The 24,624-nt window shown below is 45.2% G+C and overlaps 1 protein-coding gene across 3 annotated transcripts in view; it reads right to left on the bottom strand.

Moving 5' to 3' along the window:
• SEC14L1 (SEC14 like lipid binding 1) overlaps positions 1 to 22,863 on the bottom strand; it is a 54,347-nt gene extending 31,484 nt beyond the window's left edge. Inside the window, exons 1-4 of one of the 3 annotated variants that reach the window (XM_070483695.1) lie at positions 22,631 to 22,808; positions 21,376 to 21,480; positions 20,796 to 20,962; positions 20,496 to 20,588 (exon numbers count right to left, since the gene is read on the bottom strand). In XM_070483695.1, coding sequence (XP_070339796.1) covers positions 20,496 to 20,558 — 63 coding nt within the window. In that variant the 5' untranslated portion in view covers positions 20,559 to 20,588; positions 20,796 to 20,962; positions 21,376 to 21,480; positions 22,631 to 22,808. Of the gene's footprint in view, positions 1 to 19,316; positions 19,436 to 20,495; positions 20,589 to 20,795; positions 20,963 to 21,375; positions 21,481 to 22,630 lie in introns of those variants that run through there. The other 2 variants (XM_044744604.2, XM_070483696.1) reach the window with 2 other exon arrangements.
• Positions 22,864 to 24,624: the final 1,761 nt, after the last annotated feature.

Raw genomic sequence — 24,624 nt, 5'->3', positions numbered from 1 at the left:
TTTAAAAATCTAAGAAGGGTGAGCAAACTTTTTAAGTAAGGGCAAGACAGTAAATATTTTCAGAATTACGGGACAATCTCTGTCTAAAATACTCAACTCTGCCTTTGCAGGACGAGGCAGCCGCAGATAATACGCAGACAAACGAACACCTCTGTGCTCCAATGAATCACTACCTATGGACACGGAAATTTGAATTTCATATACTATCACGTGCCATGAAATATTATTCTTTTAAATTTTTCCCAACCATTAAAAAATGTAAAAACCACCTTTAGCTTGTGTACAAAATCTGGCAGCAAGCAAGTTTGCCCATTCCTGACCTAAGAGATTAACCATAACAGGTTGCATTTAATTATTTTCTCACAAAAATTCAAGAGCTGTTTTAAGTGCCAACCAGTCAAAACCATGAAGGACAAAACCTTTAAATAAAATGAAAGGATTATCAAGTCAGTGGATTGTCACTTAATATGTTTGTTCTTAACTGTTCAGTGAGCTCCAACAAATGCATGGCTAACCCACGTATGCCAATTTGACCACATCCACTCACTCCACAGTGGGGAGGCAGGGAGAAGAGGGGATTATCCTCAAGAGTGAGGCACACCCACCCCTCCACTCAAGAACAGAAGGGCTCCAGAAGGGCGTCATCTAAACCAGCAGCCATGGCCACACGTGGCTATGTAAATTTAATTAAAAGTAATTAACATTAAAACTCAGTTCCTCAGTCTCACTAGCCACACTTCAAGAAGTTGCTCTGATATTCCTGGCTGACTCACAACACGTAAGTGAATTCTGTAACAAACATCTTGACCTGACGACTACACATCTTTGTCCTAGTTACTGTCCTTAGAACGTCTGTGAGGCTGTGGTGGCAGACGCCCTAAATAATAAGTCTTATGATAAATTTCTTCTCTCCATGAAACCCAGAGAGTCATTCATACTTATTGATAAACTAATTATATGAGTTCCAAATCTGTTTTTATCAACTAGGCTTTGTTATTTAAAGCCTTTTGTCTAGATACAGAATAGAAGGCTGTATCTCCTGTTCAAAGATTTCTGGCAGCAGAGGAAATTATTTTTTTTTGGTGAGGCAGATTCGCCCTGAGCTGACACCCACTGCCAATCTTCCTCTTTTTTTTTTTTTTGCTTGAGGAAGATTAGCCCTGAGCTAACACCTGCGCCAGTCCTCCTCTATTTTGTACGTGGGAGGCCTCCATGGCATGGCTGATGAGCGGAGCAGGTCCGCATCCAGGAGCCGAACTCGCAGACCCTGGCCACAGACCCTGGCCCACAGACCCTGGCCGCAGATCCCGGCCTGCAGACCCTGGCCCCAGACCCTAGCCACAGACCCTGGCCGCAGACCCTGGCCCACAGACCCTGGCCGCAGACCCTAGCCCGCAGACCCTAGCCACCAACCCTGGCCCAGAAGCAGAGCCCGCGGGAGTACAGCCACTCTGCCACGGGCCGGCCCCCAGAGGGAACTTTTTTTACAACAGGCAGCCTCTAAACTCACACCAAACATAAACATCAGTTAACTCTTTCCAGGACAGCTTACTGAGGGGGCTCCAAGGCCCCCTCTGAAGAGATTCTGGAGGCAGAGGGATCAGTCAGGCCTCAGGCCCCTCCCTGCTCTGGAAGCTCCGCCCCCCCACAGTGCAAGCTCCCTTGCTGCTCAACTCTTCCCCAATTTTATCCACTTTATCCCTCCCCTCTCTTGTTCCCAAGATTCACAGATCTAGTTTTGTCTTCTGCCCAGAATATAACTTTAGTAACTGTTTTTCTTTCTTTCTTCTTCTTTCTTTTTTTACTGACAGCCTGAAAAGTATCCCTTTGTTTTCTAGTTTACAAATATTAATCCAGATATTAAAATAAATTATAGGTTTTACTCTTAATTCTAACAGATCCAAAACCTTATAAAAGTACTATGAAATCAAAAAGTATTATCTTTTTTCTTTCTTTTCTTTTCTTTTTTTTTTTTTTTTGGTGAGGAAGATTGGCCTTGAGCTAACATCTGTTGCCAATCTCCCTCTTTTTGCTTGAGGAAGATTCACCCTAAGGTAACAGCTGTAACAATCTTCCTCTACTTTGTATGTGTGATGCCATCAAGCACAGCTTGATGAGCAGTGTGCAGGTCCACAATCAGGATCCAAACCCACGAACCTTGGGCCACCGAAGCAGAGGGCGCAAACTTAACCACTATGCTACTGGGCCAGCCTCAGTATTCCTTTTTTTTAATGCCAATGTTTCCTGCTGCAATATATGTAAACAAACAAATTGTGGTATATCCACCCAATGAAACACCCTTTAGCAATACAATGTAATAAACTATTCATGCACACATGAATGAATCCAAAATAATTATGCTGAATCAAAGAGGCCAGGCAAAAAGAAGGGTATATGTGACTCTATTTCTGTAAAATTCTAAGAAATACCAACTACTTTACAGTAACAGAAAGCAAATCAGTGGTTGCCTGGGGGTGGGAAGGAGGAATAAATTACAATGGGACATAACTTTTAAGGTCATGGGTATCTTCATTATCTCAATCACAGTGATGGCTTCACAGATCTACAGATATGTCAAATGTACACCTTTAAAACGTACAATTTTTTATTTGCCATTTATACCTCAATAAAGCTAAAATAAACCACAATAGAAACATAAATATAGTTTTTATTGGCATGCCAACTCAAGGAAGCATTTCTAATAGTGACCAGTATTTCCTGATAAAGAAACTTGACTGGCCATCATTCAGCACAGAGCAAGAAAATCTCAAGGATATTTGAAAAGGAATGCAGCATAAAAGGCTTTATTCATAATTGCCAAAAACTGGAAGCAACCAAGATGTCCTACAAAAGGTGACTGGATAAACAGACTGTGGGGCAACCACACAATGGAGTATTATTCAGCGATAAAGAGAAATGAGCGGTCAAGCCATAAAAAGACATGGAAGAAACGTAAATAATTGTTTCATGAAAGAAGCCTGTGTGAAAAGGCTCCAGACTGTATGATTCCAATTCTATGACATTCTGGAAAAGGCAACACTATGGAGGGAATGAATAGGCCAGTGGCTGCCAGGGGCTGGAGGGGAGAAGGGAGGGATGGACAGGCAGAGCACTCCGCAGGATACTGTAATGGTGGACACACGACATTACAAATTTGTCAAAACCAACAGACCTGTACAACGCAAAGAGTGAATGTAAACCATGGACTTTAGTTAATAACAATGTATTAATATTGGTTCACCAACTGAAACAAACATGCCACACAAGACAGAAACAACAGGGGAAAGTGGATTGGGGTACACTCTCTGTACTCTCTGCTCAATTTTCTGTAAACCTAAAACTGCTCTAAAAAAATAAAATCTATCAAATATTTTTTTAAAAGACATCAAGCAACACCTTGGCCAAAGGTAAAACACTATTAACTGTTCATGCTATAAGAAAACAAAAAGAGAAAGACAAACTTCTTTTAAAAGAACCTAGAGAAATTCCTATCACCATTGATTGAACAAACACGCACTCCATTCCCCACGGCAGGCACTGCAAGCAGGCGCTGAGGATGCGCGAACACAGGACAAGGACCCACCCGTGCAGAGCTTCCCCAAGGGGAGAAAGGAATCAGAGCAGCGACTGCCAAACCCTCGCCTGCTTCCCCAGAGCCTATGTGTACGCATCACAGTCAGTCTCACAGAGAGTCCTGCACTTACTACGCATAATCTTTCCATGTAATGAGCTTCTCCCCACTTCAAAACGAGAGAACAGAAGCTGCGAGAAGCAAACGCCCCAGGATTTGAACTGAGGGCTGTCCCACGCCAGAGGCAGCAGCCTACCTCAGAGCACAGGCCCCGGGAGAGCAGCCCTGGCCTCAAACCCCAGGCCACCCCGGAGACGCCCCTGGGAAGGTTACTTCATCTCGCTGAGCTCCAGTTTCTTCACCTTCTTCAATTCACTTTAGTTTCTTCATCTTCTCTGACGCACAAAATTTTGGAAGATTAAAAAAGAAAACGTAAAGTGTTTAGCAGGCCCCGGCACAGAATGAGTACAATACTAAGAAACGTGGCTGCTCTTCCATGCTGCACATGAACCTCTCAGAGAGGGAAAAAGTGACTGAGCACCAAGACACTGCCGTGCAACAGGCCAACACCAACCCGCTGTGCACAAAGAGGAAGGGGGCCTTTCTCATGCAAAAGCTTTGAAAACTAGACATTTTTCACGTGACATTTATCTTGTTTTACTACACTCTGAAAATGTACCCCCCAAAAATCCATGTATTCACCAGACTAAAATGATAATTACATCCCCCTTGGTCCTAAAAACACAAGATGTAAATCTCATGAGGCTTGTTGGAAACCAATTATTTTAAGTTTATAATTCGCCAACTAAAAAAATAGGAACTAGCTGGAAATAACATCATATAGGTCTCCTACCTGCTATAGGGAAAAGAAAAAGCCAAGAGAAGATAAAGACAGAAATTATCTTATTTAAATTTAGGCATTGAGAGTAAAATATTCCCTTTGTAATATGAAGTAAGGATAAGAAATGATGGACTTAGCTAGTTATATCACTCATTAATTAGCTAAATATACTATAGTCAATCGCTGGAAGGAGAAAATATGGCCTTGAAGATAAACGTGACCAAAGTTAGGAAGAGGACGTTCGTAAAATAAACAAGGGGGGAGGTTTTGCTGAATAACAAGATGTTCTCTGAAAAGGTTTCAGTTACAGGTAGCCCCGAACCAGGCGTCGTGCTCATGGAGTTAACATCTGCCACAGAATGAAGAAGCACAGTAGACTTGGAAGGGAAAGAATTCACATCAGGAAACTAATCGCTCAGCTCCCATCATGGCCTGAATAAACGTAAACATTCGACCGTTGCTCCCACAGTCCTGGGAGAGTCATCCGCTGTTCTGGTGACAGACAAAGCCTTCTCTGGGTAACCCCACACAATGTCCACCACAGCGAGGAGCGCACCAGCACTTACGGCCTCAAACTACTTTAAACTCAAGAGTTCCTAGAGACTTTCCATCCACCCACACCCAACTGTCAGGCATTCAACTCCGCTACCCAACAGTGCCCTGTCCCTCCACTCCTGGAGTGATGTCACTTGAGGGCTAAGACACAAACCAGGGAGGCACACAACAGTCAGCGGAGAGCCTGGGCTCTGGTGGCAGCAGGCCTTGATCTGAATCCCAGCAGTACCACCCGCTAGCAACAGCCAGCCGTTAAAGACAGGAGGAAGAATGACTGCGAGCCAGCAAAGACGGAGCTCTAGAGAAGAAATTTCCCTGCCCAGCAGGGACCTGGGTCAGACAGAGACCGATCAAAGGGAAAAAGAGACTCGGGGAGGAGAAATGGGGAGGAATTTTAAAGCAAAGAGTGCAAACTGGCCCTGTCCATAACTAGGAAAGCCCAAGGTCTGAGTGTTGCTGGCTGACGGACGAGACCCAGGCTTGTGTGGAGGTGAGCTGGCTGTAGGCAGTCTGTGCATTCGTGCGGCCGGCTCTGAACTAGGGCAGCGGGCAGTCTGCACCACCGCCAGCGGGCAAGGCCCCAGGGCAGGGACGGTCATTTGGCAAGCAATTTAAACCTAGCTTCCTCATCTGTAAAGTGGACTAAGAGGAGAGCCTAGGCGAAAAGGTACAAACTTACAGCTGTGACACAGGTCAGTCCTGGGCTGTACCGTACAGCATGGTGACTGATGCGGGGTCAGTGAGCCGAGGAGTCAAAAGAAAGATTTCTTAGACTCTTAAGATCTGGCAGTAGTGCTCTTTTATTTAGAGAATAGAATAGCATGGGGACAGGACCCATGGGCAGGCAGAGCTGGTGCGTGGGGACAGGACCCACGGGCGGTCAGAGCTCCTGCTGCGGCCGCATGGGGACAGCACCCATGGGCAGTCAGAGCTCCTGCTGCTGCCCTGAGTTGAGGGTTAGGGCTAATTTTATAAGGCATGGGTACGTGACTTATTTTTACTGGAAAAAAGAAAAGATGATGTAAAAAGTCATTAAATGATTTCAGTGCAGATGGGGTCTGGTTATTGTGCAGTCATATAACTTTAGATACGAATCTGGCCACATAGATGGGCATGTAGGTGAGGATGCCCTGGGCTTCTCTCCCTGGGGCAGTCCTAATCCATACCATATAAAAAGTCCACTGGGTCGTATAGTTTGGCATGTAGGCCAGGTCACCTTGGGCTTCTCTAGCTGGGGCAGCCTTAATCCACATCAGTGACCACAGTCAACAACACTGTGTTGGATATCTGAAAGTTCCTAAGAGAGTAGATCTTAAAAGTTATCATCATAAGAAAAAAAAATGTCTATGTGAGGTAATAGCTAGAACTTATTGTGGTAACCATTTCACACTACGTACATATATCAAATCATGACGTTGTATACCTTAAACCAATAATATAATGGTACATGTCAATTATACCTCAATAAAGCCGGAGGAAAAAAAAGGAAGAGCCGCCCCACAAACCAAGTGTGAGCAATAAATGAGACACTGGCTCATAAGCACCCATAAATGCCTGCCATTATTCTTAGACCTTTTATACGTTCTTTAGGTATTTCACAAACGGTGGTCCAGCAGTACGACCCCTGTCTGCCCACAGGGGCCCCGGCAACCAGGTCCTCTCAGTGGACTGCACGCTCGAGGAGAGCAGAGCCCACAGAGACCGTTCGGTCGCCCGCCGCGTGCTCAAGGCCCAGCGCAGCTGAACGCCCTGCCATCCTCTCCAGCAGGCGAGACCTCTGCCGCAGGAGCTGTTCCAGAACTGTTTCCCAGCCCCTACAGCACGCAACCCTACTTTGCCTCCCAGGTATATGACTAACATTCTCAAACTAAAGTGCTTTAAAAGTTTTAAACTTTGAAAGCTAAAAACATGATACAGCTGTATTTAAGGATCATTTACAAAACACTCTAAAATTTCCTTCATGAAAAAGAAACATGACCATGAGAACCACAAACACAAAGACTTTTCCCCCCTTTTCCACTGTAGGGTGACAAAGCAGAATCAAAATATACACACTGTGTTAACTTCCCCAGATCTGAGTGAGACCCAGAGGAAGTTGAAAAGACTACCGTCCCTAGTTTGCTTTCTCAGCCTCACCAGTCCGTACTCAATTAAATGACTATCAAAGGACTACCGCCACTGATTCATTGTATAAAAGGGTTGCCCATTAATACTTAAAATAGTTGAGCCAACAAGCCACTCTCCTCAAGCATAGAGAATAACACAAAATGTTTACCCCACCCCCAACACTTGTTGTTTTCAACTTCAGGTTGGGTTTCAAACAAGACACAATTTAAGGAACTGGCTGATTTGGATTCATGAAAGTATAGCAAAATCTGAGAGAAACTGCTCATCAAGTTTGAGGAACCTACAGACCCCTTTTAAAAGGGAAAAGTTTCCTTGGGTTTTCAGTGCTGACCAGCTATTTTTATTATAATATTACTTAAATACGTACATACAAACTAGGTAAAAACTCATATAATTATAAAACCCAAACTAACGACATACATTTAACGGGAAGGATGACATTTGTTGAAGACGTGAATACGGAAGCGATCGCAGGGCACAGCCGCTTTCCAACTCGGCAGGCCCACCCAGAGATGCAGCGTGGTGACTCACCACGCCCACCACTTTTCTCTACTTAAATCTTTATTTGTACAGCTCCCTGTCTGCAAAGTAACTTAGCTTATACTTGGCTCAAACACATTATTTACATATTAATTCCATCTCTATTCCTTTTGTATTTGCTCCCAACCATTACAATAGTACTATTTGGGTAGCTGGCCCCATGGCCAGGTGGTTAAAGTTCTGTGCGCTCTGCTTTGTGGCAGCCCAGGTTCGCAGGTTCGGGTCCCTGGCAAAGACCTGCCCCACTCGTCAGCCACGCTGTGGCAGCATCCAACATACAAAACAGAGGAAGACTGGCACAGATGTTAGCTCAGGGCCAATCTTCCTCAAGCAAAAAGAAGAGGACGGCAGTGGATGTATTAGCTCAGGGCAAATCATCTTCATCAAAAAAAAAAAAAAAATTACTATTTGCTGCCCAAAAAATAAACATAGCAAACCATGTAGTGTCTGATAGCATTTAGCCATAAATATGATAGACATCCAGAGATCTCAATGTGTTCATATATTTTTTTAATTGTCAAAATAAAAGCACATTAACCAATCCCTCTTAGAGAATTAAAGGGCATTAGTTAGAAAAAACAGAGGTATACACATCTTTAAGGAGATCTTCATACTTAAGATATCTTACTCCGTCAATACATCTTGAAGGTCACATGTTTCCCAGGCCACAATCACTGAAGCCCTAGGCAAACCAGAATGTCTGGAGTGCTGTGAAAGGTTTCTCTTCTCTTAGTTTTTCATGTGCTTAATTCTGCATTTAAAGCAGTCACATGATTGACCCATGAGCCAATGGAACCAAAGCATGTCATGATTTTCCAAAACCATTCCTAAGCCATAAAATTTTTTGTCTAATAAAGAGCAAACTGAGTATACGTGACAACAAAAATAGCAGTTTTGTACATTGCTCTTCAAACCAAGTTGGATTTGGCAGACTACTGTTTTACTTTCCAGAGTGTAAAAAATAAATTCGTGGACTTCAGAAAAGCATTTGGTGTTCCAGGGAATTGCAGCTGTCAGCTTTTTAAAGATGCCATGTGTTTGCCCACATAAAAGAATGTAATGAGCTATGGAAATATTATCCGGTTTCATGAACCAGAACAAAGACCCCATCGTCGGTGGGCTGATAGTAGGAGTCGGTTTAATTCATCAGGAAGACATCTATCATGTACTACTTGTTAAACACCTAATATACAAGTTGTGCCCCACAGACCCTGAAGCGTCTGATTCTCTATTTCTCACTGCCTCCCTTCCCTTACAGCAGGAGCCGCGACTCACTCCAGGGGATCGCCGCCCGGCTCACCACTCTGCACCTGCTGTTAGACGCTGCTCGCTCTGAAGAAACTAGCAGCAAGGGCAACCACGAGATGTAAAATAGACAGATTCTGAATAGACGAAATAAAATAGAGTGGTTGAATTCCTCAAGGAACTTGTCTTTTGGATCTGGAATCTATCAAATATAAAAGACAAAAAGAAAAATAAGCCTACAGAGATATGCAATTATTTTTTGGTTGACGTTATAGTCAAAAACTAGACTTTAAAAATGTACAGTAAACACAATAGCCAAAAAGTAGAAGGAATCTAAGTGTCATTAAAGGATGAATGGATAAACAAAATGCGATATATACATAAAATGGATTATTCAGCCTTAAAAAGGAAAGAAATTTTGACACGCTCCACAACATGGATGAACCATGAAGACATTATGCTAAGTGAAATAAGCAAGTCACAAAAGGACAAACAATGTGTGATTCCACTTATATAAGGAAGAGTTATGGTCACAGTCATATTCATGGATAGAAAGTAGAAAAGGGGGGTGTTTGCCAGGGGCTGGGAGAGGGGATAGGGGAGTGAGTGACGGGGACAGAGTTTCTGTTTGGGAGATGAAAAAGTTCTGGAGATAAATGGTGGTGATGGTTGCACAAATATGCGAATGTACTTAACACCACTGAATTGTCTATTTGCAATGGTTAAAATGGTAAATTTTATGTTATGTATAGTTTACCCCAATGAAAAAGAAAAAGTACAAATCTATTCTACTTGAAAATTAGCAAAGGAAGTCATGCAAATAAGACAAGTTCAAGGAAGCACATGCTTGTTAATGTAACTTTGGTATCACTAAATAAACTTAAGAACAGCAGTCTGGAGAAGAACATAAAGCAAGTAAATAAGTCTCCTTTTGGTATATGCAAATCCTTCAAAAGAAAGCATAATGTAGTGAGAGTCTCTATTACATAGCCTGTTAAAAAATCTATTCCTGGGGCCGGCCCCGGGGCCGAGTGGTTAAGTTCGCGCGTTCCGCTACAGCGGCCCAGGGTTTCGCTGGTTTGGATCCTGGGCAAAGACATGGCACTGCTCATCAGGCCATGCTGAGGCGGCGTCCCACATGCCACAACTAGGAGGACCCACAACTAAAATATACAACTATATACAGAGGGGATTTGGGGAGAAAAAGCAGAAAGAAAAAAAAGATTGGCAACAGTTGTTAGCTCAGGTGCCAACCTTTAAAAAAAACAATCTATTCCTTTCAAAAATTTTAACTTAAAAAAAGTTATAACAGAAACAAACTTCCTTTCTTCCTATTCCATTTGCTACAAATTCCGATTAGGAGAGCTAAAGGAGTGGCTCTCAAACCTGAGCAGGCATCAGAATCACCTGGAGGGCTTGTGAAGGCAGAAGCTGGGCCTACTCGCAGAAAGTCGGATTCAGTGGTGAATCAGAACGTAGAATTGTTAGAATTTGCATTCTAAACCAACTTTGCGTTAAGAAAAGTAAAAGGAAGATAACAGGTGTTGGGGAGGAGCTTTCTGAATATTAACAGCTTAAACCCTGCAACACAACCAACCAGCTCTTGACCAATGTACTTCTCAAGATGTGTGCCTTGTAGCTTTTAGTTCTGGACGTGGTTTTTAAAACACACAGGCATTAAACTAGGAAAAAGAAACACACTCATTTTATGATTAGGACTACCTAATATTACAGAATAACTTATTAATTAAGGAAAAAAGAGTCATGTAACAACCAATCTCTCAGGGTTTAAACATGTAGAGATCTCAAAAAGAAAATTAGAATACCATTCTATCATAGTCAAGAATTTTTGCAGGAGAATCACAGAAATGGAATTTTTTATATACTTGGTATTCATCACTATGGGAGAAAAGCTACTCAAAACACTAAGTGATACATAAACCAGGACGCGTTTTTCAGTCGACCACAGTAATCATAAGCTTTAGTTCTCTGAACATAAACTTTATTTTATTCACAAAACATGATTTGCATCAGATTCCTTCAAAATATGATTTAAGGAGTAAATACCTCCAACCAAAAGCATATGTTTCAATGTGACCTTTCATTAAAATTTTCATTACCACAAACAGAAGTAAAGCAGGAAACACAAGCATACATTCCAAGATTCACTTATTCTTTAGACAAATCTATTTTGGAGGGCTTACTATATGCTCAGGATAAAAAGCAAGATGATTTGATTCCTACTCTCAAGATGCCTGCATAGAGGGGAGGTAGACAAGCCTAGTGACCACGGCCAGGCAGAGTGACCAGTGAGGTGACAACAGGCCGTCAGAGCACAGAGAGGGAATTCCAACTGGGAGACCTGAATCTGACCAGTTAGGTTAGGCAGGTGAGAAGAGGGAGGAAGGTATCCAGGCAGGTTTGTAGAGAAGTACAGAGGCCACGAGAAGTAACGGTATACTTAGGAAACCACAAGGAATGCAATGCAACAGAGTGTGGAGTCCACGTGGGGGCCACGCAGGTGGAGACGAGGCTCTAGAGAAAGGTCGGAGGCAGACGGGAAGGGCTCTGAGGACCAAGCTAAAGAATCTGAACTTCATCTCGAAGGTGAGGTGCAGCCACTAAAGAATTTTAAACTAGCAAGTGGGGGTGGTCAGACCCACAATCCAGAGGCCCTGGGCAGCAGCCCTGAGAAAGACTGGGTGGGTGAGATGGCGCCAGGAGGCAGGGTCCAGAGGTGGCTGCAGGGGCCCGAACACGAAGTAATGAGTTGTGATGTGAGACTGAGCCAACACCGGCAGGGAGGCACAGGGTCAGAAACAAGCCAGGAGACGTCCTTGACAAGAGAGGGTCTGGCCATCACTGGGGTCGAGGGGCGAGGAGGGGAGGCTGCCAGGGATGCCTAGGTTTCTGGTCTGAGGGTAGGGCATGTGGTGGTGACACCCGTCAGACGCAGCAGCTCAGAGGAAAAGGGAGAGCTTTTTAGCGGCATTTTACCGGTTTTTTTGGTGTGTGTGTGTGTATGTTCTGTTGGGATGTGTTCTTTGTGCGTGCAGGAGGAGAGGGTGGCTTCTGTCTCAGATGTATCAAATCTGCCCAGAAGAGTCAAATGGACATATCCTAGCAGGCATCTGGCTAGGAGTCTAGCCTGCAGATAAGCTTTGAGATCTGCAGTTTATAAACTAACAGTTGAAGCCACAGTTTAAATGAGACTGCCCAGGAAGAGACGTCAGATGACAGAGTGCTGGATGGTTCTAAAATAGCAGTAACTACCAACGGAAACACCTACAATGGACAGAAAACACAAAATATACAACCAGGGTCTCAAAATAGCAAAACAAGTTATCATTAGAAGAGTCCCTCTGTAGCCAAGAAGGCATGCAGGTGGGCAGAGAAAGAAAAGCAAGAGCGACCAGAGACGAGGGCAGAGGGCCAAGGGGAAGAGCTCGCATGCAGCCATCTAACCAAACACGCAAGACATTTACCAACTGGGCACTCTCAACAGCTCAAGTGCACTCTGAATATTCAAGGGCAAAAACATGCAGGAGAGATCTACGAAATACAGATGGTAGGTCGCTGAACAGAACGAGGATTCAGTACATATCAGCCACAGATAGCAATTATCTTGTATAGAGTGATAATTACATATACACAAAGACTCTTCTAAAAAAAAAACTAGTACTCCCAACATCAAATTGTACCTTTCAAGAAAATTATAATGCAAATATGCTTTCTGTAGCAACATGTAAAATTATTCCACTAGAAACATACAGAACTGTTTCACTCTGTACAGGTTAAAAATCAAGAAAGAAGGATCAATTAGCACACCAGGCAACCAAAACCCTCTCTTCAGTGAACTTCTCCGTGGGAGCTTCTCCAACCAGCCTGATACGCTCTCCAGGGCTCTAAGGGAAGAAGCACACAGGACGGGCTGACTGACCAGCATGGCCGGACACCTCAGACCACGGCCACCCCCTGCACCAGCCCCAGCCAAGCATTCACTGCACGTGCCACACAGAAATCCTCTTAATCAGACCAAAATATTAAGTCCTTTCAACTGCTTTCTGTGTGAAATATTAGGACCAACCAAGTGGGTTAAAAAGTAACTATTAATAGATCTAGTTTAATTTGGGAAAAAATATCTTGCATCTTATTTGCAACTCAAAATTACGTGGGCTAACCACAGGGACGAAAGGCAAGCGGCCAGCCGCTTTAACCATTCCCGTCACTCTCCATCAGGAAATGTTTAAACAGAGCTGCTAAAAAGTAGCTGAACTGATTTGAGGTCTGCGCCTTCTCTTTGTGCCTTTCTCCTTGTGCCTATTTGCCATAATGAACAATTAAATCAGCAAAAGGTTAAGGTAATTGAACGAGACAAATGACCCAGTTTCTCTAACAAAGAGACAGCCTGAAAGGAAATAAAGGGAAGGGGGAATGGAGAAGATGAAGGAGCCTGGAGAAACCTATTAACCAAGTGCAGTGTGTGGATTCGAAGGGGGATCCCAGCAACTTACAAAAAGACACTGTTTTAGACAAATGAGAAAGTCTGAACTTGGACTCGGTATTAGATGATATTAAGGAATCATTAGTACTTTTGTGAGGTATGACAATGACACGGTGGTTATGTCTAAGAAAGAAAAAGGTCCTTACTGGTTAGAGACACATGCTGAAGCATTTATCGATGAATTAACAAGACGTCTGAAATCTGCTTTAAATAAACCAGGGGAAAAAAAGTGGGGAGAAGAGATGAAACAACACTGGCAAAATGTTGATACAAGTGGAGCTGGGTGACCAGCACACGGGACTTATTCTCTCTACTCACACATGCTGGAAATTTTCCACAATGTAAGATTTTGGGCTTTCTGTTTTATTTCGTTTTGTTTCGTTTTGTTTTACAGAAACAGGTAAAGCAAAGAGGCATGGAGCTGAACTGGATCCTACTTTATTTCTCCTTGAAATATTTCCTACTAAACCACAACTGTCTTCACCATGGCATATTAAAAATAATTCAGAATGCATGTGTTGCGAGAGTGGGTGTAAGAGAAGGGAAAATGCCTGGTTCTGTATAGAGTATAATGAAAGCATATTATAATTGTCCATTTTCAAAACTAAGTAAATCTGACTAGTTACACCTCAGCTTTTATTAAACGCAAAAGGACACACACTATGGCATTCAAAAACTTTATAAATGAGAACAGTCCAATCTCCCCCCACTAAGAACTGACCAGGATCCTTAACACATCACGAGAGCAACTGCATTATTTCCCTCCACTCCTAGACTGGAATAAAATTGGGTTTAAAGTCAGCAACCCCAAAATACAGACTGCTTATTAATTTGGGTAAAAACAAATTCTATTGCCTATTAGGCTGTTTGAAGATCTAACAATACCTCGATTAATGAAAAAGATGTATTTCAATATCACACACAACTATCAGAAACTTGGAAACCAGAGTCAGAAATACAAAAAGGTCTAGGGATGAGAGGAAGAGGATGTGCTTCGAGAAGAAAGATAAAAGAGGGAATAAAAATGTTTCATAACTAAAATAATGCTGAAAACCCAATAAGAAAACAAAGTTGGGAAAAAAGGGATAGGCAGCTCAAACTATCTCCAGGCAAGGACGGAAGGGGTGGGTGAATGGAGGGGCTTCCGAAGGCAGCTGGCTGCCACACAGGGTGAGAAAGGACAAAACAAGAAGAGGGCCCAACAGGACCTGTGCTCGTCCGCCCCACGCGACCAGAGGAGCAATCCGGGAGGGCTGCGCGGGGCGGCGCTGCTGCTCCAAGGACTCCACCTCACCTCACCCTCACCCCAAAAGGCCAGGCCTGATTTAACTCACTGTGAGGCTCTCCTCAGACTGCAATCGGAGCCAACAAGTCCACCCTGGGGTCCCCCACGTCTCCCTAGCTGTTTTGATACACGAAATCTGAATGGATGAAGTAAAGCTTAAATTTAAATACAAATGCCTATTTAATCTAAAAGAGACATACACACTCAGGCATACACTGTCACAGTAGAGTCACTTACTCACATATAAACTGGCTCATTTCACCGCGCACTTGGACTGGGAAAATGGCTGAACACCAGAGAGGAGGGGAGGACGGGGGTGCTACCAGGCCCCGCCTTACCCACGCTCCTACCTGTGGTCTGTTTAACCTAGCACAGCCTCACAACAGTCTCACGCTAGTCACTGGTCTAGTTCCTAGGTTCCAGAGCTAGTCTGCGGCAGGGCCCAGATTTGTACCTAGTCTCACAGCATATCTCTTTTTCCTCCTTTCATCCTTTAGTCTTACTGGGAAGAGCGGAGATATCTAAGAAGAAAGGGAAAAGTGACTAAAAACCAGAGAATGAAACAAACAAACAAAAATAAAACAAGAGAATGAGAAGAGCAAAAGCAAATTTTGTTGTGGTGGGCCATTTAATCAACAACTGTACACTGGCAAATAGGTTTTTTGGTTATTCAATCTATAAAAGTACATCGCTTAAACTACTATTACAGGGTTTGTCAACAGATTTTTGCATAACTTATGAAGATGTAAAATAAATAAATAAATAAGCCTACTTCATCACAAAAGGACTCTGCTCCTGCGGGAGGCACGGTTAACTGAAGGATCATAGCACGTTACTCCTTTTCCATGGAAAAAACACGAATCCTTGTCTGAAAACGGATCTCAGAGCCACATTTCAGATCTGAGCTTCCATCAAACCCACTTCCCGAGTCCTCACACTCAGAGTTCATGTGGAAGACACCAGCTGATCCAATACGCCCAGGCGCCTACTGTGCGCTCAACACCCACACTGGAGGAAACGAGAAATCACAAAGTCACTGCCCTTGAGGAATGTGCAAAACGGCTGGAGAGCAACTCAGGAACCTGAGAATGAAACAAACTCGAATTATAAGTCAAAGTCCTTAACACTGACTTCACTGTTACCAGAATCAGAGGAAAGGGAGAGAAACATGAGCAGCATCTTTGGGCGGCAGGGAAGTGCGGTGGGTCAATAAGATGAAGCCTCGCAGAGACAGATGGGGAGAGGCAAGGAAGGAAGGATCACAAGGGAGGGGCCAGGAAAAGACAGGGTGAGTGCCAAAACCGGAAAGCACAGGACAGATTTAAAAGTTCATGTTGGGAAGTTTGAATAATTTATGAAATAAGGTTAAACAGAGAGGGTAGGACATAAAGGGCCTTGAAGAAAAAGCAAAAGAGTTGAGAACGGATACGACAGACAATAAGAGACCACATAAACAGGCCTGACAACTGGAAACAGTAGAATGCAAGATGACAAAGGGATAAAAGATGTAAGTAAGAAAATAACAAGTAAACTCTGGTCTCTCCCTCCAAAGAGATGAGGACTCAGGCTGGAACGATGGCCGTGCCTGGGAGAGAAAAGGACAGAAATGTGACTTGAGGGCACCCTCTAAAGGCTGTGTCTGCGAGGGATACAGATTTTGAAGGGGGATCTGGGAGAACAGAGGTGCTATCAGGAGAACAGGGAAACTGAGAGGATGGTGTGACCACAATTGTTGTGATAACGGAAAGCCCAAGTAGAAAGGGGGCTGCATAAGGCCATGACCTGTGGGGCCTCTCCTACCACGTGTTCCAACTAGTCGAAGTGACAGCTGTCCTGGAGCCAAAAGGATGAGAGGCAAGCCTCACCCCACTTATGACTCTTATTGCAGACACCTACCTGTCCCAGAAGATGGACTCTTGTCTCAGACCATGCCCAGTCAGAGCGCCCTAACCATGCTCCTCCATGCTGCCGCCATGCTACGCTTCTAATGATTCTCTATAGCCTTATTTTTCCTTTGTATCATTTATTAAGGGCCATTAACTCAGGAGGGGGAAAACTGTACTTGATAAGGTTTAAGTTTTTTGTTTTTTGGGGGTTTTTTTCTGAGGCAGATTCACCCTGAGCTAACATCTGTTGCCAATCCTCTTCCTTTTTTTTTTTCCGCTTGAGGAAGATTAGCCCTGAGCTAACATCTGTGCCAGTCTTCCTCTACTTTGTTATACGTGGGACACCTCCACAGCGTGGTTGACGAGTGGACTAGGCCTGCGCCCGGGATTCGAACCCATGAACCCAGGCTGCCAAAACAGAGCATGTGAAACTTAAACCATTTGCCTTGGCCACAGGGCAGGCCCAATAAGGTTTAAGTTTTGAAATTTGTGTTTTACTTTAGAAACTTCAAAATGCAACACTCTAACCCAAGTATCTCAGAATCCTACCTCCCATTCTAAGCTCCTTCTCTGTTGGATCACATCACCATGCCTGTGTGAGACCACCAATCCTTGAAGGCACAGCAGACTGCAGCGTCCTTCACTGATTAAATTCTCCTCCCCACAGGTCAGGCAGGGTAGCCCCAGGGGATGTTTCTGGCTGAGACTGGAAAAATTAAGACATCTTCATGGACAAGCACCCTGATAAAACATTCCAGAATACACACTACGGGGCAGGGGCGGGGGCGGCATGGAATGACAGAAAGAGCACGTAACTCAAGAATCGGATCTCTCCCGCTAAGTGTGCAAGCTTTAACTTCTCTCAGTCTCAGACTCCTCGCTCTCAAAGGCGGGCTGAGCTACGTGATTTCTCAACTCACTAAGCTCTAACATGGCCTTCTGGGCTAATCTCTAACACAAAAAACCCTAAAGTACCACAAACGCTTGTTGAAAAATCTCCACTTCCATTTTGCCTGTCATTTTTTAATTCAAATGAGTTAATAAGAAATTACATGATTTCTTAATGCTACAGTATACAAACCCAAATCAAATGATAAACTTTTATTAAATCAATCAAAATGCAATTAACATATTTGATACCCACCACGCACCTATTTACATGAGGCACTGCCTATCTAAACAATTTTCTGGCAATACTAAATTACAATAAAACTCTTGCTTAAAACAAGGGCATTTTCTCCAAGTCTTTCTTCTCACAGGACCCCTGTAAATTAGGACTTGGATCCACCTATCAATTCCACAGGCTGATCATCTGCCAAACACTCTTCTGTCATTGTCACGCGCTGTGATTACAGAGCACAATCACTTCTTGAGGTTCTCACCAATATTTCAGCTGAATCTATAGTTCTGTCCTTGCTTTAACTGTCTCTCTCCTCACTCCAAATGAACTGAAAAGAACATTTTCAAAGTGACTCCATTAGACTACTGTTTTCCTTTGATGAGAAAAAAATCAAGCAAGGTAAATACTGAAGATTCTATGTCATACAAGTACAGTCAGAAAAGTAGCAAATGACACCACACAAAAATCTCTAAAGACTTAACAAATATTCTCATTTCTTTTTAATTCTAGAAGGAAAATGGTAACATATTTCATTTTCAGATTAAAAAATATTTTCTAACAATTCAAAAAAAATTACTGCCTCAAAACAAAAGCAATTTAAAAATGAGTTAATTTTAGAAGATTGGGCGGTGATTCAGAATTTGAATTTCAAATTCTTCTGTAAATCCATGCATAAAATTCGGGCAGGGTAAACTCTACCATTTCGAAAACAGTAAAGTAAGGCAAATAAGGAAGTTGAACACTAGACAATCAAAATACCTCTTCATCAAATCTCATGTTTGCACAAGAGACAACCTTTGTCTCAAATGATCAGGGCTGCATCAAGCTTTTAAAATCACACCTAAGGTTTTGGACAACGTCCTGCACGGTCACGGTGCCTGCCCCCCCCCCCAGCGGGGCAGTTCTCTGCCTCACACATGGTGCCCTTACGCCCCCACTGCTCCCCACACCTCTCCCCCAACTCCACCAGCCCCGGCCAACTGAACAAAGGTTAGGTGACCAACCCGCGGCAGATACTCCCCAGGCTGGCCGGGAACCTGGATCCCAGATCCAGGGGAGAGACGACCAGACCAAGTCTCTCTCTAGAATCTGAACCAGGAAATATGACAAGAATTGGTCACTTAGAAACTGAAAGAATGCAACAAGAAATGCCACAAAGTTGAACTCGGGCCAGAGGGGTTTTGAACCAGCTAAAAAAGCACGTGAGCTAAAGCCACAGGGGAGGGAAAACCAGGAGTGAGCAAAGCAGCCAGTCGGTGGGGGGAGAGAGGCTCCAGCATATGGAGCTCAGCCGAGTCCCACGGGGTGAAGTTCCAGGGACAACTGCTGCCGAGGCCCCAGAGCTGCCAGGAACCACCCTCCAACGCCAGGTTCTTGGAGCTCAGCCCGTCCCAGCTCGCATTCCTGGATTTCTGTGCGATTCCTATCACACTGCATGTGCTGCCACCAACAATACTCCTTCTCAAGCTCGCTGGAGCAGGTCTTGGCTCCAGACAACCAAAAGCTAGACCAGCACACACGCAAACAGGAAACAAGCCTTCCTGATCACCCAGTAACACAAAATACTGAACAGTCCTAGTATTTAACAGAAACACAGAAAAAACATTCCCCCTTACCCCCCGCAAAAAACCCCAAACCTCACATCTGACGGAGAAGGGGCACAGGGAACTTTCTGAGATAATGGACGGAAGGGTTCTGCATCTTGTCAGAGGTGGAGGTCACTCTTCTGTCAAACCTCATCAAACTGTACACCTAACACGTGACCACGTCACCGCACGTAAATTATACCTCAATTAAAAAAAAACCAAACTCCTTAAATGTAATTGTTCCCCTGAGAGGACTGGCGTTTTCGCTTTGTTTTTCAAAACTATATTGATCTGGATAAATCTCACAAACGATGCTGAGCAGAAGAAGCCAGATGCTAAACCCCTGAGTTGCTATTTACATAGAGAAGAGAAGCAGACAACACCCACCGAGGCGTTAGAAGTCAGGCAGCGGCTAATTCGAGGGGCAGGGAGGAGGAGGCAAAAAAGGCCGGGCGGACTTCCTACTGGGCTGGTGTGTTCTGGTTTCTGATCTTGGTTCAGCTGGACATTTGGATCAGGGTGTATGTTCACGACAGAAGAATTTCCCTGTATGTATATTACATTATACCCTAATAGTAACATAAAAGAGAAGGGAAGGAATACCTTACGGTAATCTAAAAGTGATTGGAAAAAGGTTTGTTTTGTTTTCCATCTAGCGAAATGCTTCTTTTCAGCCAAACTCTTCAAGTAAATAACAAAGAAAATGAAGACTTTGGTTAACCCATTCACGGGACTCTAATATGACTCAGGACTTTGATATCAGGGGCAAAAGCTCATTCAGCAGAGTTGTTAGAATCACGGAAATCTCCACCGCACAGTGCTCAGTTCTATACCAAGCGAGTCACCCGCAACCAGCGCACGCTTCCACATGAGCGGCAGAGGGACGGGCCCGCTCCCACAGCCCTCTCCTCCCTCAACAGACAAAAGAAGAGCAAAATCCAGGGGAAGACGTACTTAGTCAGAAGCCCACTTCTGTGCTTTTCAAAGGGAGAATTAACTCATCCGTTACCCCGAGGTACACTTTTAAAAAACAAATATGTGGATTTTGATTTCAGAGACTTACAGTTTAAAAACATTTTACAAACTCTAGATACAGTTCACAAGCATAAAACGGAAAAAGCAAAAGTGGAGCAGTGGAGACAAATAAGAAAATAAACATTAGTGTACAGATCATCAAATCTGAATACTGAAAAAACTAAGACGCCAAAGAGTAAATTAAAATCTACAGTACTCACAGCCATAATCAATTCGAAGGGGTGCTTATACACCCTCACTGGCGACTGGTACTTTTGCACCATGATCGTAACACAATAGCAATTCTCTCACACCTGCAAAACACAAACACGTGATAAACCACCATGACGTGGAAAACATTACGTCTGCATTTACACATCCTACTACAGTCTAAGGGCAGAAAGGGACCTCATAAGGTCATAATTCTATGCACACAAAAATCCAGAGACGATGCTTAATTATACAAGGGCAGGGGAAAGTAATAGGAGAGTGGAACGAGGAGACAGCACCAGTCCACCCACCTCTCTGCCTCACTGGGCCTCCCCAGGGGCCGCCCTGGGTTAGACGACCTGAGTCCTTTCCAGCAGTGAAATGTTAGGATTCGATTATTCTGATAACCCACACAATCAGTTCTTGAATCATTTTCACTTCAACAACTTCTACAGGCAGCCAAATAAAAACGGTGGCACTTTAAGATATTAAGTCCAAGGGCACACAAAAATAAAAGTGGAAAGAAATATTATTATACCTCAAATTACGGAATATTCCTCAAAAGCTAGCTTCAAGGGAAACCTGTCAATCACTGTGTTTATGTAGATTATGATTTCAGAGACCTGTCTTCAAATGGCAGAGAGGCCACGCACTCCGGCCAGAGGCCCCACTGAAACCTCCTGCTCTCAACACTGTAATAGCTGTAAGCGATCAATTAAACGCCCGAGCCTACTTCACAGGCCAAGGAGTACTCCTGCATGCGAGGTTCACATCCACACGGCAGGCCCAGCCTAAGGAGATTTTTCTGAAAACACTTTTATTTGGAGTCCTCTCTGTGACTTCACTTCCCTATTTAAAAGTGAGGAAGAAAAATAAACCCAAAGAGCCCACCTGTGCTGCCGAGGATGCTCATGAAGAACGTTAGTTTAGGCTGAATACTGTGAGAGGATATTCAAAAGTACAAAATGGAACAGCCTCAAGGACCCCAAGGTCTAGCTGTAAAAAAAAGGAAAAAAATTATGAAGATATATTTTATTTCAGAAGATTCCCACCTAAACTATTACATTTAAACAGGACTGGAACTTTCTCTGCCACGTTTGTTTAGCACACATCTCAGAAAGGACACCTTATGGCGCAAAACAGCTACAAAATAACTCTGGGTGACCTCACACAAGTCCTTTGACTTGGCTCGGATTTCGTTTCACCCCTGTAAAACGAGGTTTGGGGTGAGATAACCCTGAAGACTTCCAGCTTTAAAACAGGAGACTCAAAGCCAAACTGCGAGTTCTCCAGCACGCTCAGCTGGGAGCGGTCATTCATCTTGATCCCGACACTGGCAGGTCCTGGAGCGCTGGGACCGCGTTCTATTTAGTTTCGCAAACGCGACAATGCTGGTGCACAGTGGGAATTCAATAACCTTTTAAAAACCTAATTGGGAAAATTAATTTTAGGGTATCTCCCAAGAGGAGGGGAGGGCGATTACCAGGTATAAAAAGGGGTGGGGGAGGGTGCAAAAAGCGGAATGCTGGGTGAGGACGCCTAACATCCATTCAGGATTCCACCGCCCGGCGGAACCCGCAGGGACTACGCTGGAGAACCTGCCAATTCACAAGCTTCTGAACCCCTGCCAGTTCCCAGCTTCGGATGCTCCGGTCCAGGGAAGCGTCCTAGTGGGAATCCGGAGTTACAGCGGCCAAGGGGCGTCCGAGCCCGGGGCAGCCTCTATTGCATGACAATCGGGGCTGCAAAATTACTCAATGGCCAGAAGCAGGGAGTCCATCTCCAGAGGGCTCGAGGGCCGGCCGGGCTCGAGGGTCGGTCAGGGGGTCCAGCGCGGCGGCTCTGGCGGGCCTCCGGCCCAGGGCGACCCCAGGAACAGGCTCGGCCCCCAAACTCTGCCTCCCGCAAGGCGGGGGGGGTCCCGGAGTGGGAAGACTGGCGGGGGGGGCCAGCACAGTGGGAGCGGCGATGCAGGCGGCGGGCCCGGGCCGGAGGCGGGCCCGCTTCAGCCGGGCCGCCCGAGGGGGCCGGGGGACCGAGGGGCCGGGAGAGGGCGGGCCGGGCGCGGGGCGGCCGCGGAGCCCCGCGCCGCCGGGAGGGGCCGGGCCGGGAACGCCCGGAGCCCGCCGCCGCGACGCGCGCCTACCTCTTGTCAGAAGGGCCGAGCCCGGGCAGCGGGGCGGCGGGGGGCGCTCATGCCGGCGGCTCCTCGGGGCCGTCGCCCTCCACTGCCGGCGGCTGCAACGCCGCCGCCGGTTCCGGGGAGTGGGCCGAGGGGCGGGAGCGCGCGGGCGCGGCGAGCTCGAGTGGTTGTCACGGGTGACGAGGAGGGCGGGGCCGGCGGCCGGAAGCGGCGCGCGTGCGCGAACGCGGCCGAGTGGGCGGAGGCGGGCGCGACGACGGTTGCTAGGGAGGGGGGAGGGGGAACAACCGTGGCCGGGACGAGCTGCGCAGGCGCCAACTCCGGGCCGCCGGGCATGGGAGGAGCTCGGAGCCGGCGCCGGCCCGGACGCACGGCTTGTCTCTCGCGCGGCGCCTGGCCACGCCCAGTTTGCGTCATGGGGCGGGGTCAGGGTGAGGGGCGGGCTCACAAGCAGCGGGGCGGAAGCGGGGTGAGACGCAAATGGGGCTGCGAGGCGGAGGCGGAGCCGGAGCCTGAGGACTTCTGCTGAATTGGAATTGGGAAGAGGGCGAGGTGTCAAAATTACCGGGGCATTCCGGCTTTGCTGCTGACCGGGGCCGGGGGCTTGGCCGCCTGCTCCGAGGCCCTGTTCCCCTGCGTTTCCTCATTTTCTGTTGACTGCTCGAAAGCACCAGGCTTCCCCCGTGCAGTGCTCTGACCGCATTCTCGCCGAGTAATGCAGATGAGGCGAACGCCAGGGCTGGGAGGGGCTGGGTGGAACCCAGCAGTGTCTTGTCAACATATCTAGGCTGTGCGATGGGTCTAGATTAGAGCCAGGGTCTGCCCCTGGGGAAGATGAGGCTGCATTTCAGCAAGAGAGCCACAGCTCCAGCTCCAACTTTGAAAAACAAGTGTGATACACACTGAGACATTTAGGGGTCCTTAAGAGGCCCTAATGACTAGAGAGGGACACTACTCATGTCCACCCACTCAGCCAGACTGGTTTTATAACCAACATACAATTTCTCCATCAATGGCACTGTTGTTCCGTTCGCATTAGTCACCCTGGGTGGCTGTACGTTTGATGCTGTTACTGCACAGAACATTTTTGGAACAGTTTTGGAATTTCCTTCAGGGTCAGTTTACCAGTCACACAAGAAAATCATTCATTACTGGATCACACCTTTTTTGCAAGTCAAACCATCATTTTCAAACTCGATCACCCACACACTGCTCACTAGACTCAGCTCAAACTGGCTTTTGCCTGTTTGTAAAAATCATATCCACCTTCAAAAGATGCTTTGAGAAGGAGACAACCCAGTAAACAGCAGCACTTGACCTGCTGCACAAATTGACCTGATCTGATAGGCTGCTAAATATAACTACCAACTTACAGGAAATAGACAACAGGGAACATGCTAAATGATACCACTGGAAAACAATTGGCCAACTACAGATGTGGGAAGTATGTGACAAACACATTCCTTATCAAATTTCAAAGGAAAAAAGAGGGAAAGGGCCAATCCATAGATTAAAAGAGATTGAGAAATTCATTGAGCCATACACTTATGATTCATGTACTTATTTCTGTATATATTATAGTTCAATTAAAAATTTTAAAGAAGGGGCCGGCCCCATGGCCGAGTCGTTAAGTTCGTGCACTCAGCTTTGGCGGCCCAGGGTTTCGCTGGTTTGGATCCTGGGCGCAGACATGGCACCACTCATCAGGCCATGCTGAGGTGGCGTCCCAGGTGCCACAACTAGGAGGACCTGCAACTAAAAAATATATATATATACAACTATATACTGGGGGGATTTCGGGAGAAAAAGCAGAAAAAAAATTTTAAAGAAAAAACAGAGACTTGAGACATGAACCAATTGTACCATATGAATTTATTTTCATCTTGATTTTTACAAATAAATTTTTATGAAACAGGGAAGTTTAAACATTGAACATATGATATTAAGAAATTATTATGAACTTTTAGGTGGGATAATGGTATTATGGTTAACGTCTT

Source organism: Equus asinus, chromosome 13, assembly GCF_041296235.1.
Source record: "Equus asinus isolate D_3611 breed Donkey chromosome 13, EquAss-T2T_v2, whole genome shotgun sequence".
Classification (NCBI taxonomy): Eukaryota; Metazoa; Chordata; class Mammalia; order Perissodactyla; family Equidae; genus Equus; species Equus asinus.
The sequence above is the reverse complement of the archived record's forward strand: the minus strand, read 5'-3'. Positions and strand labels throughout refer to the sequence as shown.